This window comes from Mastigoproctus giganteus, chromosome 9, assembly GCF_048544385.1.
Source record: "Mastigoproctus giganteus isolate SK-2022 chromosome 9, ASM4854438v1, whole genome shotgun sequence".
In the NCBI taxonomy this organism is placed as follows: domain Eukaryota; kingdom Metazoa; phylum Arthropoda; class Arachnida; order Uropygi; family Thelyphonidae; genus Mastigoproctus; species Mastigoproctus giganteus.
The window spans coordinates 187,801,190-187,822,588 of record NC_143583.1 but is presented as its reverse complement, the minus strand read 5'-3'; the positions used below and the strand labels follow the sequence as shown (position 1 = coordinate 187,822,588).

At 36.0% G+C, this 21,399-nt stretch overlaps 1 protein-coding gene across 2 annotated transcripts in view; it reads right to left on the bottom strand.

Annotated features, from left to right (window-relative positions):
• The window catches only part of LOC150080955 (ubiquitin carboxyl-terminal hydrolase 10-A-like), a 251,119-nt gene that overhangs the window by 102,658 nt on the left and 127,062 nt on the right, over window positions 1-21,399 (bottom strand). For both annotated transcript variants that reach the window (XM_090381270.1, XM_090381271.1), the window contains exon 7: window positions 19,593-19,702. In XM_090381270.1, the coding sequence (XP_090237396.1) occupies window positions 19,593-19,702 (110 nt within the window). The remainder of the gene's footprint in view (window positions 1-19,592; window positions 19,703-21,399) is intronic.

Sequence of the window (21,399 nt, the reverse complement as noted above, 5' to 3'; positions counted from 1 at the left end):
TTCAAGAAGTGATGTAATTTCAGTATCTTAGCACGAACAATGCAACGTTTTATTCCCACGCCCACTGCTTAATCTACTGAATCCATGTTAGTGACTGAGTTAGCATTGTTAGTGCCATTTAGGAAGTGACTTTATTTGCGCCATTTAAAATCTTATAGCCACCTAATAGGAAGTGGCATAATTTGCGTAAGAAAATTTCATTATTAACTGGTTTTACTCTAGGTCAGCCACAGATCTTTTCACATCAATAAAAATATATATATATATACGAAGTATGGATAAAATAATAAATGAGGCAAAAAGTTAATTTAGTCATAAAAGTAATATGACAAATGTACCTAAGCAAGCCAAGCAGCAGCAAAAGATACAAAAAGTATATATGTAGCAGAAGTAGCAATTGGGTCATGGAAGAGAAGTCAGGGAATTTTTGACTAATGTAAAGGGATAACTATTTTTAATTTTTACTGTATTCTTCGTTAATTAACATAGTACATTCTGTTTTATAGAGATAATAAATTGGTTTAGTAGCATTTGTTAGCTTCTTATTTTGAATTTAACTAGCGATTTTTGGAAGTTACGACTCCCAGTGTTGGCACAAATATTGTTGAACTAGCCACCAAAATATTGTTGAACTAGCCACCATATTGTAGTAGAAAAGAAATAGCTTAACGTATATATATATATATATCTCGAACTGATAGCTTAAGGTATAAAGTAAAACAAGATAGCATAATACGAAGCACTGCATTAGGAATCTGTTAGCTTTTTATAGTATTATCAATCAATCAAAAATAATATTAATCTTATTAAAATTCATTGTTAATTAAATTGTAATAAAACAGAAATCGTGACCCAGACTAGAGCTGTGACTCGGGTGAGAAACAAAGGGGGTGATTTTCCAATGCATCACACTCTCAAAAACTGTGCGAAATGTGAAATGTTTGCTGAACTCTCTAAAACAGGACACGATCTAGACAGGGAGGATGCCTTTGTGTGTACTAGGTGTGTGTGTGTGTAGAGTGTCAAGAAATTAGGTGCTAACTCAAGCTCTCATAGACGCCCTATGAGAGCTTGAGGTGTAGGGTAAATGCCCTTAAAGAAATTAATATATGGGACCTATCAAGCTCTTAGCTGCCCAGCTCAATGACAGAGCTCACTCCTGTGTATCAGGCAAAACAGAGGCAATCTCCAAGGCAGAATGCGCTGGCCCAAAGCAACTAGTTATTGTTGGTGACTCTATTGTCGGGGAGACGGGGAATATAATATGCAAGGATAGGTGGAACAGGACCAGGGTATGTCTGCCAGGGGCAAAAGTTGATGACGTTGTAGAGCAGTTATCTTTTAAGGGCACAAAAGGTGATGTTGTTGGACACGTTAGAAATAATGACATTAAGAGTAAAAGATCTACTGATTTACTCAAAAAGTACAGGTCAATGTTGAGAAAAAATTGCGAGTTAGGGTTGAATGTAAAAGTCTATGCAATTCTGCCCAGACACGGTAGGAGGGAGTATATGATGAGAACCTTGTCGATCAATTCAGCCCCGAAGAGATTGTGCAAGGCTCAAGGGGTAGAATTTTTTTCAGCCTGGTCTGTGCTTGTTGACAGGAGAGACTGCTTCTACAGGGATGGGGCACACTTAAATAGAAAGGGGGCAAGAATATTTGCTGATGCTATCGAGGCAGTGTTAGGTGGGTCAGAAAACTGCTAGCTTGGGAGAGATATACAGACTAAAAGGTTAACAGGGGCTGCAGGCAGAGGTAAAAAGTGATTCTTGAACTGCATCGATTAAAATGAGAAGCAGCCTGGAAAGCAAGGTAATAGAGATTTCCAGGACTGCTGGGAGTCATAGTGGAACAATAAATACATGGGCTATGTTAGGGTAACTAAGAATAGGAACAGGTGCATGTACACCAATGCTAGGAGTAGAGTGAATAAATTTGATGAGCTTGAAGTGCTAGTGTGTGTCACACAGATATAAGCAGTGGTGAATTGGAATTTGGGAAGTACAATGTGTACAGGAAGGATAGACAGGACAGGACAATACGGGAGGAGGGGTTATGCCGTTAGTTAAGAAACACAAAATCTAAGGAAGTGCATCCAAATGATTTTGGTGGAGAAAGAAGTGTTCAGTCTGATTGGTGTGAAATAAGCACTGCAAAAGGAAAAATGAGAGTAGGTGTGTGTGCTATAGGCCTCATGAATATGAATATAATGAGCAATTGTGCAGTGAAATAGGATGGGCCTGTAAATCAGAATGTCTTATAATGGGGGATATTAACTTTCCAGATAATGACAGGAACTTGTGGGTTGGTCACTCGCACACTAGAAAGACTTTTGTGGATTTATTGGATGACTTTTTTCTAAAGCAACATGTTCGAGAGGCAACCAGAGGGATTAATACTCTTGATCTGATTATCAGCAATGATTACTCATGCATTAAGAATTTGCAGATAAGAAACCACTGGGTGACAGTGATGTGGTAAACTTAAAGATATAACTACCATCAAGGCTAAAGGGAAGGGCTTTTGCTTTCATAAAGGTGACAACAGAGTTTTTTAGACAGTTTTTAAATTCTGTACAGTGCAATCAACGTTGAATTCTAAATGAGAAGCCTTCAGGGACTTAATTTTGAATGAATGAAATTAATTTTGACTAAATGAAGGTCAGATGAATTAATCAGCTTGTGGCAGAGAAGAAAAATATATGGGATGCATATAAAGTATCAGGTAACACAGAAGCCTATGGTAGGTATAAACTAGTCTGTAAGTCACAAAGGAGGTGAAGCAAGCAAAAGCAGATTAGGAGAAATCTTTGGCAAAGGATGCAAAGAAAAACAGCAAAGAGTTCTTTATTTATGTAAACTCTAGAAGGATAGGGATGAATCAGATTGGACCACTTAACATAGATAAGTGATTGACTATTGATGATCATGGTTGGGTAGCTGATAAACAATGAGTATTTTGCATCTACATTCACACACAAGTTATTCAATGAGGGGGGTGCCAAAAGTTTATCAAATGCTAACAGGGAGCTAAGTGATTTTGCAATAACCGAGAGCAAAGTGGTGGAGAAATTGTTGAAGTTAAACATAAAGAAGGCACCTGGGGTGGATGGGATCTATCCAGTTATATTAAAGGAGGCAGCTAAGGAAGTAAGCAAATCTTAGCCATAATTATGAATGCTTCCTTGGATTCAGGGAAGGTCCCCATGGACTGGAGGTGTGCAAATGTATCATCAATTCACAAAGTGGGTTCAAAAGGTGACACAAGTAACTACAGACCTGTTAGTTTAACTTGCGTTCCTGTGAAAATAATGGAATCAGCAGTTAAAGAAGCATTGCAGGATCATTTAGACAAGACTGCAGTAATAGTTAAGACACAGTATGAGTTTGTTAAAGGGAGGTCTTGTCTGACCAATTTGATTGGATACCATGATGTGGTCACAAAGGAACTGAATGCCAAAAATAATTTTGATATCATATACTTGGATTTCAGAAAAACTTTTGATACTGTTGCACATGGAAGACTGCTGGACAAATTGGAGATATATGGCATTAAGGGTAAGTTGCTACAATGGATAAAGGGATGGTTGAGTGGGAGACGTCAGAGTGGTAAACAACGGACACTGCTCTTTGCGGGCACTGAAAATAATGGAATCAGCAGTTAAAGAAGCATTGCAGGATCATTTAGACAAGACTGCAGTAATAGTTAAGACACAGCATGAGTTTGTTAAAGGGAGGTCTTGTCTGACCAATTTGATTGGATACCATGATGTGGTCACAAAGGAACTGAATGCCAAAAATAATTTTGATATCATATACTTGGATTTCAGAAAAGCTTTTGATACTGTTGCACATGGAAGACTGCTGTACAAATTGGAGATATATGGCATTAAGGGTAAGCTGCTACAATGGATAAAGGGATGGTTGAGTGGGAGACGTCAGAGTGGTAAACAACGGGCACTGCTCTTCGCGGACAAATGCTATTCCCTAGGGTTCAGTGTTGGGCCCATTGTTGTTTTGTATATTTATCAATGATATTGATGAAGGTATATCAGGTTTAATGTCCAAGTTTGCAGATGATACAAAGGTTGGCAGGGTTGTTAACGACAGTAATGACAGTATGTTGCTCCAACTGGATCTAGATAAGTTGGGGAAATGGCAACTGAAGTTTAACATTGACAAATGCAAAGTACTGCATATGGGTAGCAATAACCCCCAAGATATATAGGAATTTTGCTAGCAGAGACAGGGAGGTGATTATCCCGTTATACAAGGCAATGGTCAGGAGTATTGTGTACAGGTCTGGAGGCCTCATTAGAAGAAGGATGTAAAGTTGCTAGAACGAGTAAAAAGAAGGGCAACAAGATTGGTGAGGGAAACAAAGGGATGCTCTTACCAAGAAAGGCTTAAGTTCTGCAAATTGCAGTGCCTGGAGAGTAGGCACCTCGAGGTGTATAAGGCCTTGAATGGGTTGAGCAAGCTGAATGCTGATGGGATTCTTCCTCTTGCTCAGACTAAGAACCTGAGGGGCACAGTTTCAGATTGAGGAAAGATAGTTGTAGAACAGATGTGTGGAAATTTGACTTTAGACAGCGGGTTATTGATTGGTGGAACAGGCTTCCATCTTTTGTTGTGGAAGCTAATAGCCTAAATAAACTTAAGGCTGAGCTGGACAGGCATTTGGAACGAATGGAGGGGTGAAATGGGGATGGGTTTTTTTTTTTTTTTTGGCTGATGGTGCGTATGCTCAATTTGTTGCATTTTATGAATCTACTAATGCTAAGTAATAAAACTGTTGAAAAGCAAGTAGATGGAGGCAAATTACACAAAATGCCAAAACTAAAAGGAGATAGATAAAATTTAGTTAGTCTAAAGAGGGTGAAGAAAATTACAAAATAAAAAAAAAAAAATTTATGCAAGCTAAACAAAGATTGCTACTTAATACAGGTATTTCTTTAGGTTTGTATCAATGCCTGAGTTTCTATGTTTACCCGTATTTGTGGAAGAAAAGGAATTCAAAAATTACTGTGAGAAAAAAAAAAAAAAAAAAAAAATTTAAAAGGAGAGCAAAAAAGCAGAACTACCACACAGATAAGTAAAGTAGTCCCACACATTATTTGTTGTAAAGCATAAGTGATTAAAGTAAAATAAGTAGTAGTATAAGTAGTTAAAGGTGATAGATGACTCTCATCAACCAGTGCAATACCAGCACTTTGCTTATTGGAGGCTTGAAGTGGTGAAACCCATGTTTAGTCCCTAGAGCAAAGTTTCCGGCATCCCCCTCCCCTCATACTTCTCCTTCAACCCATGCATGGTACTAAGTACTATAGGTTTTGATACCTTTCGTGTTTGGGGATTTCATAAAAAAAAAAAAAAAAAAAAATAGTAATAAAGTTTTCATCCCTGGACCTCTTAGTAATTTAACTACCACATTTTTATCTACAGAACTGGGCCGCACAAAGCATTTCTCTTAAACCTTTCTGCTCTGTATTCCATTCTCATACTAGTCACTATAATTATGTTATATATTGCATCCTCCTTTCCTTTGTTTTACTTGCGTAACTTTGCATGTACACTATAGAGGTCTCTAATCCTGCCCTCTTTTTATAGTTTCTCCGCTTTTCTCTTACATCAGCATCTCACTATAAATCAGGGTTGGCCAACGAGTCTATCACGATCTACCAGTCGATCGCGGATTTAATTTCAGTCAATCACAACGAATTTTAAATATACAGTCATACCTCGATTTGTGCACTTTGTGCAATGAAATTTTTGTGATGGTAGATCACGGCACATTTTGAAGGGAAAAAGCAGATCGCATCACAAATTAAGTTGGCCACCCCTGCTATAAATTATTGTTAGTACCAAGCATTTTCTCAAATCTGTTATCGCATTCACGTCTGTTTGTCGAATTGCTCTATTGGCAGTTACATATCTCCACTGAATATTTTCCTGTTATTTCTTCCCACCTGAATGATGTACTACTACTCATTACTTGGAAATTCTACATATCCATTTTTTTGCTTTATTTGCAAGTATATATATATATATTTCTTTATATTCTTTCATTTGTGGCTCTTTTCGGCACTTGTACTTTTAATATTCTTTTCTCTGCTTTTTATCTTTCCACTTTCTGCTCTTCCTTTTTCTCTTTCATAAAGCTATTAGTGCAATACAAACGTTCTTACTTTCGTTTACCACTCACTATCCTCACGTCTAAGAATATATAAATTCATACACCGACCATTGAATAAAATTTAAAATTTAATATGACTACAATCTTTACAAAAAAAAAAAAAAAAAATTTACAATAAACTATTACGGAATGCTAAAAACTGTAATAAAAAAGATCATTTACAATAAAATTTGCTAAAATATAAAACATTAAAAGCACTAAAAATCTGAAGCTTTCGGGAGCGTCAGCTCCCTTCTTCAACAGTGATATAACTTCCTGCAACATCTCCTTAAGTAGCAGGCTCACGGTACCTCCACACATGGTATTTCTCCACGTGGTTCAATCGGCACATGGTCAGAACTGGAAGCGGAAATGTCTCGGGAACATGGCAAAGAAAATCGTTCATCCGACCTTAATATAATTGTTTCAAAGATAGGATTAATACGTATACCTCTATCTCTGTTTATTGTATTCCTACTGGATGAACTAATCCGTAAACCCTCGAGCCATTTACGCTCCCAGTATCCATGTGCACGATCCAAAATAATAGCGTCCTCCGGGGAGATTTGATGCTGCTTCTCCCAAAAATGTTCGGCCACAGCAGACTTGTTGTATTCAGCGGTTCTTATGGCATTTAAATGTTCCCCCAGACGATCCCTGAGCCGTCGTTTTGTTTCCCCCACATAACACTCCCCACAATCCGGGCATTCTATTCTATAAACCACTCCACTACTAAGATCTTTTGGTATGCGGTCTTTGACCTGAGACACAGCTGTGCACAGCCTCCGCCCAGGAAGCTGTACACAGTGTGTCCCATAACCCCGTAAAATTCTTGCCAGATGTTCAGTAAGGCACGGATAGTAGGGGATGTATGCGGTGGCTACCGGAACGAACGACTCCCTACGTTCGGACACTCCTCTACTATATCTATCCAGGATCCTCTGGGGGTATCCGCACTTTCTAAGTTCTGCCGTGACACGATTAATTTCTTTTTCTTTATCCTCAGAAGTGGTACAGTGTGATCTTACTCTGTCAAATAAAGCTTTTGCAACACTATTCTATATTGTCCAGCTTGTGCTGAATTGAAATGGGTGTATTGACCTCTACACATGGGTTTTTTTAAAAACTGACGTCTTAAGTCTAAAACCCACCCTGGAGATCAATACATCCAAAAATGACAGGGTACCACCCGTTTCCACCTCTGAGGTGAATTGTATAAATTGGGAGAAGCTATTAAGCCAGCAAACGGCATCATCCTCCCTCCCCTTCTGGACCAGGGCAAAGGTATCATCAACATATCTTCTCCAATTCCTAATAGGAAACGAACACCCACTAAAAACCCTACTTTCCAACTCCTCCATGGCCAGATTGGCCACGGTGGCACTAAATGGGTGAACCCATGGCAGTACCGCGAACCTGCTTATACATAGTTCCTTGAAACAACATGGTAGTACTAGCTAGACATAATTCTACCCCGGTGCAAATGTCTTCCACACCGAGAAGTGATCTATTACCAAGGGAGGCATCCCTGGTCAATGCCATTTTTACACAATATACTGCATGACTAATAGGAATACATGTAAATAAAGATAAAGAATAGTGCTGCAAAAGCTTTATTTGACAGAGTAAGATCACACTGTACCACTTCTGAGGATAAAGAAAAAGAAATTAATCGTGTCACGGCAGAACTTAGAAAGTGCGGATACCCCCAGAGGATCCTGGATAGATATAGTAGAGGAGTGTCCGAACGTAGGGAGTCGTTCGTTCCGGTAGCCACCGCATACATCCCCTACTATCCGGGCCTTACTGAACATCTGGCAAGAATTTTACGGGGTTATGGGACACGCTGTGTACAGCTTCCTGGGCGGAGGCTGTGCACAGCTGTGTCTCAGGTCAAAGACCGCATACCAAAAGATCTTAGTAGTGGAGTGGTTTATAGAATAGAATGCCCGGATTGTGGGGAGTGTTATGTGGGGGAAACAAAACGATGGCTCAGGGATCGTCTGGGGGAACATTTAAATGCCATAAGAACCGCTGAATACAACAAGTCTGCTGTGGCCGAACATTTTTGGGAGAAGCAGCATCAAATCTCCCCGGAGGACGCTATTATTTTGGATCGTGCACATGGATACTGGGAGCGTAAATGGCTCGAGGGTTTACGGATTAGTTCATCCAGTAGGAATACTATAAACAGAGATAGAGGTATACGTATTAATCCTATCTTTGAAACAATTATATTAAGGTCGGATGAACGATTTTCTTTGCCACGTTCCCGAGACATTTCCGCTTCCAGTTCTGACCATGTGCCGATTGAACCACGTGGAGAAATACCACGTGTGGAGGTACCGTGAGCCTGCTACTTAAGGAGATGTTGCAGGAAGTTATATCACTGTTGAAGAAGGGAGCTGACGCTCCCGAAAGCTTCAGATTTTTAGTGCTTTTAATGTTTTATATTTTAGCAAATTTTATTGTAAATGATCTTTTTATTACAGTTTTTAGCATTCCGTAATAGTTTATTGTAAAAATTTTTTTTTTATTTTTTTTTATTTTTGTAAAGATTGTAGTCATATTAAATTTTATTCAATGGTCGGTGTATGAATTTATATATTCTTAGACATGAGTTTTCCCGACCTCGGAGGCCTCTTTCAGGACACTATCCTCACCTTATTTTAAATGCGTTTCCATCCCCTCCCTTACTTTGCTTTATTCCCTTGCCTTATACCATTTGCTTGCATATTCTTCTAATACTGCTGCTGTTGTTGTTGTTATTTGGTTTTCAGGAGCATTAGCAACTAAGGCCATGTTGCTCCGGGGATATGCGATTGTCATTCCCTGACCTTTCCACATCCTCCGTATTTGTTCTAATACTACATGCACTCAATTATTTTTCTAACATTACACTTTAAATTACAACCTTTTCTAACTTAAGTCATTCATTATCTTTCACACGCATGTAGCTACCTACTTTTACTTCTATTATCGCATCTAGTTTACACTATAAAGACTTATTTTAACTTTATTACTATTTTACTACTTATTTTACTTTAATTACTTATGCTTTACAACGAACACTGCATTGGGACTACCTTACCTATCTTTGTGGAAGTTCTGCTTTTTGCCCTCCTTTTAAATTTTTTTTTCAGCCATTTTCGAATTCCCTTTTCTTCCTCAAATACAGGTAAGCATAGAAACACAAGCATTGATACATAATCAGGTTTAGTACCCTGTATTACGTGTCAATATTTATGTTTTTAGCTTGCATTAGATTTTTTTAAATTATGTAATTTTCTTCTCCCGCTCTTTAGACTATTTAACTAAATTTTTCCACCTTTATCTGATGTTTGCTATTCCTTTATATATTTAACTTATTGCATTTGTTTTACAGTTCACTTTTTTTTAATTGGCTTACTAATTCAGCCTATAATTTGATTTAATTCTTCATATCATATAAGATATTTTCATTCTTTCTATCTTCCACCTTCGATACTTCTTTTTTCTTCTATCCCTCTCTTTTTAGTTTTGGCATTTTGTGTAATTTACACCTCCATCTACCTGCTTTTCAAGTTTTATTACTTCTACCACACCCTAGTCAATTTTATTTTATGGTATCTATCTGTAGGGAATTAGATGTATAAGGACCAAACTAACAATTTAGTAAAAGTAAACTAGCTTTAGCCTGGAAGACCTATATAAAATTATAATAATGAAAAATGGAAATAAAAATAAAAAATGATGATAAACAATGAAAATAACATTCTTCCACTTGGTCATTGGTCTGCTTTTCTTTCTTTCTTTCTTTTTTTTTTTTTCTTTTTTTGTTAGTTGTTGGCGTTTACTCTGATCCAAGCCCGAGGCAGGATTCGAACCCGCGACCTTTGGGTTGTCAGGCAGGCCTCGGTCTGTTACATCTTCAGGGTCTTTGAGCAGACTGATAGCCAAACTAAAAGAATGTCTCATACATACCTGTTTCTGTTGTCCCCATTCCAGTTTTGCCTGATTTTAATTTTTAGGTGATTGTATAGAAATTAAATGAGAAGTGCTAATAAATGAGAAAAGATAATGTGTTAAATTAAAATTTTGTAAAAAGTGTCAGAATTAGCAAACTGGGATAGGTGACACACACACGCATATATATATATATTAAGTATAAAAATTGGGTGAAGAGTTAAGTGGTAATGGAGAGTTAAAAATAAAAATAATATGACATTTGCACCTGTGTATGCAAAGCAGCAGCAAAGGATACAAAAGTTTATATATGTGAGGTAAAATTAACAAGTCTGTTGAAAAGTGCAAAGATAGATGCTTACATTACACAAAATAACAAAACTAATAGGAGGATAGCAGAAATTGGAGATGCTGAAGGTGTGAGAGAGAAAAAATATATATGAATATCCTATATGATAAAATGAATTAAGAAAAATTAAGGCTGAATTGGATAGCCAATTAGGAAAGAAGGGAACTGTAAAGCAAATATTATTAAATTAATTTATGGAGTAATAGCAAGCAAGCAATAGCAACAGTGGGAAATTTTCGTCCAAGAAAGGGGTAGAGAAATGGTAAAATTAAAATGTTAGCTAAAAATAAATATTGATACAATACATTTATTTATATTTATTTAGCTGTAATAACTAATTATGTATCAATATTTATTTTTAGCTAATATCAGATTTAATTTTACAATTTCTCTACCCCTTTCTGGGACTTATAACAAAAATTTCCCACCCTTATCCAATGCTTGCTATTACTCAATAAATTAATTAAATCATTTTTGCTTTACAGTTTCCTTCTCTCTAATTGGCTATCCAATTCAACCTATAAGTTTGCTTAATTCATTATACCATATAGGACAGTGGTTCCAAATATATATATATATATATATATATAGTATATAAAACAGGTGAAAAAGGTAAAGAAAGGAGAAGAAAAAGGTGAAGAAAGGAAAAGAAAAAGAAAATAGAGAATAGATGTACCTGGACGCGCAAGGCTACAGAACAGGATACAACTATAAAATAAAACATAGAAATAAATGATAAAGGACATAGTAAGATGGGAAAGTTATTAACAACAACATGCCACGCCTAATGGAAGATATGAGAAGAAAAGAATGTTAAGATCCTAATGAATTAAGTGGAAAAATTGGCTGAATTGATAAGCCAAATCATATTTACAAAAGCTAGAAAAAGGTGGTAATTAATGCATATTAAAAAGTAGTAATAAATAGAAATGAAAATTGGTACATAGATCAGGTAATTCATCAGGGGACTACACCCGATCATGTACCAAAATACTGCGTTTCTATACAAACCCATGCCGATGGAGGTAGCAATAAATTAAAAAAAAAAAAAAATTAAAAATTAAAATTTTTTGAAACCTTCATAGACATGAGTGAGGTAGCCCCAACGCAGTGTGTATATTTTTTAAGTAAACCGTTAAATTAAAAGGTGTACCAGGCAGCAGCATAGAAAAGGGAAGTAATACAAGGTATGGGTGGGAAAAAAGATAGTAGTAAAAAAAGGAGGCGAAAATAGCGAGAATAAGAAAAGAAGGAATGTCCGAATCGCCCTCGTATTGCACTAATAGTTCAACGGACGGAAAAAGCAGAATAGAAAGTATAAAGACGTAAAGAGAAGGAAAAGATTTTAAAGATACTAGGCAAGCTGGGTTCGTAAGTACCCAACCTCTTAGAGAGGGCCTTGGCTGTGAAGGTGTTAGTAGAAGAGGAAAATTAATACTGCTAGCCTGTGAAATATTTTGTTAATGTCACATGTAAAAAAACTAGTATAAAATTACATACCTTTAAAATTATGTAGCGTCAATTAGTAAAATTATGTAGGATCAATTAGTAAAATGCATAATAAACATGATTAATAAATAGAATACAAACAAGGAGAGGTTGCTTAGTAGAAAAATAATAATGGACGCCCTCTATAGTTAAAAGTGAGGAAAAGGTCCGAATAATAATTAAAAATAATTAAGCAAAAATAATTAAAATAAAATAATGGAAAAAATTAAATTAAATAGATAAAACTTAAAAGGTAACTTAGAAAGTGAAAAGACATGAGCATCGTTCAGAATAGAAGTCATATGATGTGATCACTTTCAAAGTGGTGGGAATACCACCATTTAAATTTACAACTATACATCTGTACAAATTATCATGTTAACCCTAATCAAAATGAGATATAGTGAAACCGAATTTATGTTTAATGAAGTTAGAAAGATTTTTAATAATACGATTTATAAAATTAATAGGAATATCATTTAAACATAATTTGGTATATAGGCCGTTTAAAGCTTTGATAAAAAGTGTTTGATTGCTGCTAAGATACGCAAGACGTAAAATTTGTGTATGGATGATATTTTTATGAACTGTAATGGAAATATTAGAGTTCCAATTTGTTAAATAAATAATGTTGAAATTAAATTGACTTCTTTTATCAAATACTTCCAAGGTATTACGAAGAGGTGAATCATTTAAAGTAATGCTTAGATCGAGAAAGTTTGCGTGTTGGTTACCATTATTTTCTTTGTTTAAGATAAGTTCAGTAGGATATATCAATTTAGCAATATTTTCAAAATGATAATTTAAAATCAAGATATCATCAACATATCTAAATGCAAAGAAATTAAGGTTTGGATTGTTATTAGTATAAAGATCTTCGTAGTAATGTAGAAATAAGTTGGAAACTATACTGGAAATTTGTGAGCCCATGGGAACTCCTATTGATTGTCTATAGGTATTACTGCCATCGTAAATATAGTTATTAAGAATACATAAGTTGATATAATTATTCCAGACAATCTCATCCACGGGTAGAACGTGCTTGTATTTAAGATATAATTGATTGAGTACAGAGATAATTAAATGATGTGGTAAGGAAGTAAATAAATTAGTAAAGTCATAGGTTTCGATACTAAAGATTTTGGCATTAGAATTGAAGATTTTAATGATGTTGTGGTTATTATTAATGATTCAGGTTGATGGAATATTAATGAAGATGGTAGTTAGTAGTTTAAAAAATTGTTTACCTGGAAGATAACAACCGCTTTTTTTGGCACTAGTGATGAATCTAAAGCCAACAGGATCTTTGTGGAACTTGGCAATCATATATAGGAATGGTAATGTAGAATTGCGCATTTTGGTATGTAGTTTTTTATGCAAAGCCATAAGTTTTTTGATGGTCGTATTAATGCCAAGATTACAGCGTAAAAATGTGGTACTGCTGTCGACTTCCTTTTTAAGAGTAGTATAGTAGAACTGCTTACAAAAGATTGCGAAGTTGTTAGAAGCTTTATCTACAGGGGTGATGATAAATTTTCCTTGTAGATCTGAGATGGCATTTTTGAGATTAGAGTGTTTAATATGTGAATTATTATACAAGTTGTGACATTTTGAAACTGATTTTATAATATCTTGATAAACCACATTTATCCAGTTATAGAATGCCTCATGGGTTATCGTATATTTTTGAGCTAATTTGTTGCAGAAATTTAAGATATTAATATATAAGTCCTTATATATATTTCTTAGATAGGCTTTATGAATAGGTCTGAATTTGAATCCTTTTTCCATGGCCAATTTGAGGGGGATGTTGTTGACAATATCCAAATTGCCAGTGATTATGTGCCCATGATGTTGGTTTTTGAAAGGAGCATATATAGAATCATTACAGTGACATGGAAGATCCGAAAGTTTCAAATTGCCTAAATTGGTGGCTATAGTTTTATAGTTGCAAATTTTGAGTCCGATAGGAGACTCATAATTGAAACGGTGCTGGATGTTAAACTTGAAATTATTATAAAATGGGAGGAGGTTGTTATGATGATTTAGCAAATGATGCCAAGGAATTTTGTCAAACCATTTATGTGTAAATTTAATAATACAGTATTCATTACTATATGTAGTAATGGAGCCTAGTCTAAAAAGAGAGATATCTGAAATGATGTGTTTAAGTTGGATATTTTTGAATTTGAAATTATTAATATACAAAGTTAAGGCTTTTAGTATAGAGTTTTTGATGTTGAAAAGAAAAAGAGAAATTTTATGTACATCGAGAATGGTATTGTCCCATGAGCAAATAATATCATGAAAATTATGCCGAGTATGTCGGAAGAGTTTATTTGACTTATTCCCACGTTTGTGTCTGCATTTATTATTGAAAAAATGACTAAGATGGAATAGATAAATGATATTCCTATTAATTTTATAAATCGTATTATTAAAAATCTTTCTAACTTCATTAAACATAAATTCGGTTTCACTATATCTCATTTTGATTAGGGTTAACATGATAATTTGTACAGATGTATAGTTGTAAATTTAAATGGTGGTATTCCCACCACTTTGAAAGTGATCACATCATATGACTTCTATTCTGAACGATGCTCATGTCTTTTCACTTTCTAAGTTACCTTTTAAGTTTTATCTATTTAATTTAATTTTTTCCATTATTTTATTTTAATTATTTTTGCTTAATTATTTTTAATTATTATTCGGACCTTTTCCTCACTTTTAACTATAGAGGGTGTCCATTATTATTTTTCTACTAAGCAACCTCTCCTTGTTTGTATTCTATTTATTAATCATGTTTATTATGCATTTTACTAATTGATCCTACATAATTTTACTAATTGACGCTACATAATTTTAAAGGTATGTAATTTTATACTAGTTTTTTTACATGTGACATTAACAAAATATTTCACAGGCTAGCAGTATTAATTTTCCTCTTCTACTAACACCTTCACAGCCAAGGCCCTCTCTAAGAGGTTGGGTACTTACGAACCCAGCTTGCCTAGTATCTTTAAAATCTTTTCCTTCTCTTTACGTCTTTATACTTTCTATTCTGCTTTTTCCGTCCGTTGAACTATTAGTGCAATACGAGGGCGATTCGGACATTCCTTCTTTTCTTATTCTCGCTATTTTCGCCTCCTTTTTTTACTACTATCTTTTTTCCCACCCATACCTTGTATTACTTCCCTTTTCTATGCTGCTGCCTGGTACACCTTTTAATTTAACGGTTTACTTAAAAAATACACACACTGCGTTGGGGCTACCTCGCTCATGTCTATGAAGGTTTCAAAAAATTTTAATTTTTAATTTTTTTTTTTTTTTAAATTTATTGCTACCTCCATCGGCATGGGTTTGTATAGAAACGCAGTATTTTGGTACATGATCGGGTGTAGTCCCCTGATGAATTACCTGATCTATGTACCAATTTTCATTTCTATTTATTACTACTTTTTAATATGCATTAATTACCACCTTTTTCTAGCTTTTGTAAATATGATTTGGCTTATCAATTCAGCCAATTTTTCCACTTAATTCATTAGGATCTTAACATTCTTTTCTTCTCATATCTTCCATTAGGCATGGCACGTTGTTGTTAATAACTTTCCCATCTTACTATGTCCTTTATCATTTATTTCTATGTTTTATATATATATATATATATATATATATATACACTGGAGTCCTGCTAGTCCGAACTAATTGGGATCGAGCCTTGTTCGGATTAGCCAAATAACTGCAATAATGCAGAAGCAAGTAGTAAAACAGGTCTGGTTTATTAAGGAATGAACGCGGGCATGACACACCGGAAGCAAACCCTCCCCCTCCACGCTATGACTCATTGCACGCAACATTGTGCATTAAACGTGAATGTTTAAATCTTCGCCCTACATTATCGTAGTTTAGTTTAGTTCAGACTGCTGCCACAATGGCCACGAAACGGAAACACACAACATGTACGTTGAAAGATTTGAAAAGTTTTGAAAAGGCTGGACAAGGGTGAAAGTGCAACGAAATTGGCAATAGAGTTTGGAGTGGGCAAGGCCACAATAACTGACTGGAAAAAAAACCATGCAAAGATCGAGCAGTTTTGTACCTCTACTTCAGAAAAATCAGTTGAAAATCAACAAACCTCAACGTTTGACAAGCTTGATGAAGCCTTATTCACGTGGTTCACTCAGGAAAGAGAAAGGGGAACACCCCTAAGTGAACCTCTTGTTAGAGAAAAGGCCATTCATCTCAACAAACTTTGAAAGGGGATGAATCATTTAGTGCGAGTACCGGTTGGTTTGATCGCTGGAAGAAGCGCCATGGGATTCGCCAGCTAACGATCACCGGGGAGCAATTATCAGCTGATCATGCTTCAGCAGAGAAATATTTGGATGAGTTCACTGATTTGGTATCACATTATTCACCTCAGCAGATATATAACACTGATGAGACAAGTTTAAATTTTAAGGCTTTGCCCACAAAAAGTCTAGCATCTCAAAAAAGAAATGCATGCACCAGGTTTTAAAATGAATAAGGAGCAAGTGACGTTGATAGCTTGTAGTAATGCTTCAGGAAATCACAAGCTACCTTTGATGATAGGTAAATCAGCGAAGCCGAGAGCTTTTAAAAATATGAACATTAACAATCTTCCAGTTCATTACAGAAGTAAAAAAAAGTTAGGATGAATGGACAGCTTTTCATTGAGTGGTTTCATAATCAATTTGTCCTAGCAGCGAAATGTTTCAGCAATGAAAATGATTTGCCACCTCGTGCCATTCTCCTCATAGATAATGCACTGTCCCACCCAGACGTTTCTGAGTTGACATCAGGGGATATAAAGGCAGCTTTCTAACCGCCTAATGTAACACCATTATTAAAGCCCATGGACCAGGGGGTGTTACAGTCTATCAAGCCTGCATACAGAAAGAAATATCTTAGGTCCTTGATAGAAGATAACACCAATTCACTTTCTTTACATGAGAAAATGAAACAAGTGAACTTAAAAGATGTTGTATATCAGGTTGCTGAGTCGTAGGAGGGTGTAACCGAGTAGTCCATACAAAGATCATGGAAGAAATTATGGCCCTCTCTCAGCTTTGTCGATAGTTCTGACGAAAACAATGACACAGAACAATTAATTCAGCTCGTACAGGAAATTCCCGGGTGCGAGGAAGCAATAGAATCTGACGTTAAGAAGTGGATTGCAGCAGATGAAATAGATCATGAAAACCTGTCGGATGAGGACATCATGGCAGCTGTCACCCAAGAAGACCCCAAGCGGAATGATGACGAGCCCGGTGGTACTGCGGAACAACTTGTGTTGCACGCAAATGCAGCCCTTGACCTCGCTTTACGCTACTTAGAACAACATGCCGACACCACACTGGCAGACTACATGATTATGAAGCGGTGGCGAAACATAGCATCTTTTAGCCGATTTTCATCGTTAAGTCAAAAGAAACTAACAGAGTTTGTTACTTCTGAAAAATGACTTTTGTTCCTGTTTTGGTGTGTAAGTATAGATCTGTAGTTTTAATAGTACATGTCAAACATTGATTTATTAATTTTGTATTAGTACAGTACTACAATAAAATACAATTTTTTCGTGGAATTCTAAATGTTTTTGTACCATTAATACCATTTAAATTTAACGTATATTTTGCGAACTAAAAAATTTCCTCTCCGCCGACCGAAACGTGTTCGGAAACATGCATATATATATATATGCATGTTTCTGTATATATATATACATATACAGGGTGTCTCAAAAATATTGGTACAAACGTTTAGGGGAGGTAGGTAACATCTAAAGGAATGTGAATCGCATAGGAACCCATAACCGGTTTTGGAATCGCATAGGAACCCATAACCGTCTACCGACCATCACAGCAAGTCGGTAGACGGCGCTATTCATCAGTTCGCGAGAGGGAAAATTTCTGGTTTACTCATTCAAGTAGTAGTTGCCGCATGAAGAGCATGCATCGATATACGAACTGTGAGCTGGCAGACATGCACCTAGTGTATGGATTAGCAGAGGACAATGGACAAGCTGCTCAACAAATTTATGGAGAAAGATTCCCAGACAGACATGTACCGGACCACTGTTTGTTTGCACGTGTGCATCAAATTTGTGCGATTATGGGTCATTTAGAGGGAACAGGAGCAGTGCGAGCATACCACGTTCAACGCAAACTCCCGCCATGGAAGAAAGTGTGCTGAATGCCATCCAGAATAATCCTACTACCAGCACACGTGCCGTTGCCTCTGCCTTAGGAGTGTCTAGTTGCAATGTACAGTATGTCTGGCACAACAATTCCTTACACCCCTTTCATCTCCAAAGGGTTTAGTTACTGCTCCCCCAAGATCATCCTGCACGTGTGGCTTTTGCACAGTAGTTTCTCCAAGAAAGTGTTCAAGACTTGAATTTTCCAGCCTATGTTTTGTTCACGGATGAGGCTTATTTTGCTTGGGAAGGCTTATTCAATCAGCATAATGCTCATGTGTGAGCTCATGACAACCCACACGGTGTGCGCCCCCATGCGGCACAACGCTGCTTTGCAATAAATGTGTGGGCAGGTATGGTCGGTGACTGCTTAATCAGCCCATACCTGTTACCATCCAGCATGAACTCCGCTAAATATCGGATCTTTCTTGAACAAGTTCTACCAGAGTTACTTGACGATGTTCCAGGAAATGTGAGATGCAACATTTGGTTTCAACATGACGGGGCGTCTGCCCATTATAGAAGGTGTGTTCATGACCATTTGAACAGACGTTTTGGGCGTCGATGGATTGGCCGTGGTGGATCCGTTGCCTGGCCCCCACGCTCACCTGATTTATCGAGCCTTGATTTCTTTCTGTGGAGGACCCTCAAATCTATCGTGTATGAATCGCCTGTGGAGATGGAAATGGATCTCGTGGCAAGACTCATCTGAGCTGCTGCTGCTACTGTCAAAGAAACTAAAGGTGGGTTCGACCGTGTCCGCCAATCCATGCTGCGTTGGTGTCACACATGCATCGTGTCTTGTGGTGGAACCTTCGAGCATCTGTTGTAACATCATGAAATGCATCCATCTCGTACTCCATTGTTAATATTATGTCATATAAATGTTTGTCACTAATTACTGTCTTGTGTCATTTCTGCTTCTTCTGCCTCTGTTACTACTTTCCCGTGACGTTTCCGGTCATGGGTTCCTATGCAATTCACATTCCTTTAGATATTACCTACCTCCCCTAAATGTTTGTACCAATATTTTTGAGACACCATGTATACAGAAATATATATATATATTTTTTTTTTTTTTTTTTGAGACACCATGTATACAGAAATATACAGAAATATATATATATATATATTTTTTTTTTTTTTTGAGACACCATGTATACAGAAATATATATATATGAGGTCTACGAACTGTTTTTCATTTTTGAAGGGGTTCGTAGATCTCAGTAGTTTGGGAACCACTGATATAGGATATTCACATTCTTTCTCTCTTTCCGGAGCTTTCAACATCTCCAATTTCTGCTATCCTTCTCCTATTAGTTTTGGCATTGTGTAATTTAATTGGACTTTTCAACAGACAATTTTACTTCACATATATATATTTCTATCTATATATATATATATACTTACAAACTGTCCAAAATGGGAGTTGATGACCTGCCTCTTTCAACATCAGGACCAAGAGGTAACTGCCTTATCAAATTATAAAATGGAGGACAAGCTATTAAGGCTTGTAATGTCTGAATTAGAAATTAAGGCCTTTTAAAACAACTTTAACTCGATGTTTGCCTGTAACAGGCAAGGCAATAGTTACCAGCAATTAAGCTAATGACATATAAACAAAATTATATATACAAATTTAATATCTAATTAAACAGCATATTATAAAATTATTTGCAAAAAATTCTGAGACATGTTCTAGGGTCAATAAGGAAAAAATAAGTGTGATTCTTAAGTTTCCCCATTTATGGCTATTAGAATTTTAAAAATTGGCTATTGAATTTTGAAAGGGAAAAGATAATATACATTATAAAAAATAAAGAATATGCAGAAATGCAATAAAAATTCACTAGTTGGCTTTTTTTTTACCATTCAGAAAATTCCATGGCCACTTTTAAAACAAAGAACATAGCACCATTCAAAATCAAGCATGTTTGACTCCCTCCCCCATTTCTTATATTTTGGATATATTCTAAATTCTTTTGCAGTGTTGGATAAGCATTGAAAAAAGATGGACTCTTTCAACCTAGCCAAAAGGAAAGTGTGGTGAATGCAGGGTGTTAAAGCAATTGTAAGACTGCACCTAAAAAAAAGACTGAGCTTCTTTAATCAGTCCTGAGATAGACAACCCACTTGGTGAGACCATAAAAAGAATTTGTATGAGGAAAGATTGAATATGTGAGCTACAATGCTTGGCAATCAGGTACCTTAGAAGGGAACCTCATTGATGTCTATAAGGCTCTACGAGGAGACAGTAAAGTGAATGAAAACAAAATTTTCACTGTTATGATTCCACAGTTATAGAGACAAATTCAAATTACGGGGGATTTAGCTGTATGAATATTTTCTGGCCAGCAAGTTGCTAATCACTAGAATAAGTGTTTTTTGTCGGTAGTTGAACCTCACTTCTTAGGGAAATTTAAAGGTTGCCTGGATATTTATCTATTCTTTGGTTATTCGCTTTATTATTTTTTTTATAATTTTTATTTACATTGTTTTATTTTTCAGATAGTGCATCAAAATCCTGTAGCTTCCTTGCACTATACAACTAATACTAATGATCTAAATCAATCTGTACTAGTAGTACAGAAAAGGTTAGGATGGCAAAGGGGCAAATAGTTTTAATGTGTACGAGTACAAAGAAGAAAAGAATGAAGCAGGGTGGACCCTTGTGTAATTAGCGTGGGGATAACCAGCTCATGTGGCTGCAAGTCCTTTGCTTTGGTCTTTTCAAATGATAGATCCTACACATTTCAGGAGAGGTGTGCCCGAGCAGAATTAGGAATATTGATATTACTGATTTTTATTACAACTTTAGAGACTAAAGACAAGTAAAGCTCCTGGAATTGATGGCATAACTCTGTAATTTTGAGAGGCAGCAACACAATGCATTAAACCATTAATGTTAAATTGTGATAAGTATCTTTTGACTTGGAGAAGTACAATGTATATCCAATACATAAACCAAAGTGGATAACTAAAGAGCAGTCAGTTTGGCTTCAGTGGTAAGGGAAAACACAGAGGCAATATTCAAAAGTGCAACACATGGAAATGGAACTCTGAAGGATATAACAGTTTTGTTATGGGAAAAATTATTTTAACCAACCTGCTTGGCCATTTCGATGTAGTCACTCATCAGCTGGATAGAAGAAATAATTATAACACTGTTAATTTGTATTTCAACAAAGCATTTGACTCAGCCCAATGTGAAAGCTAC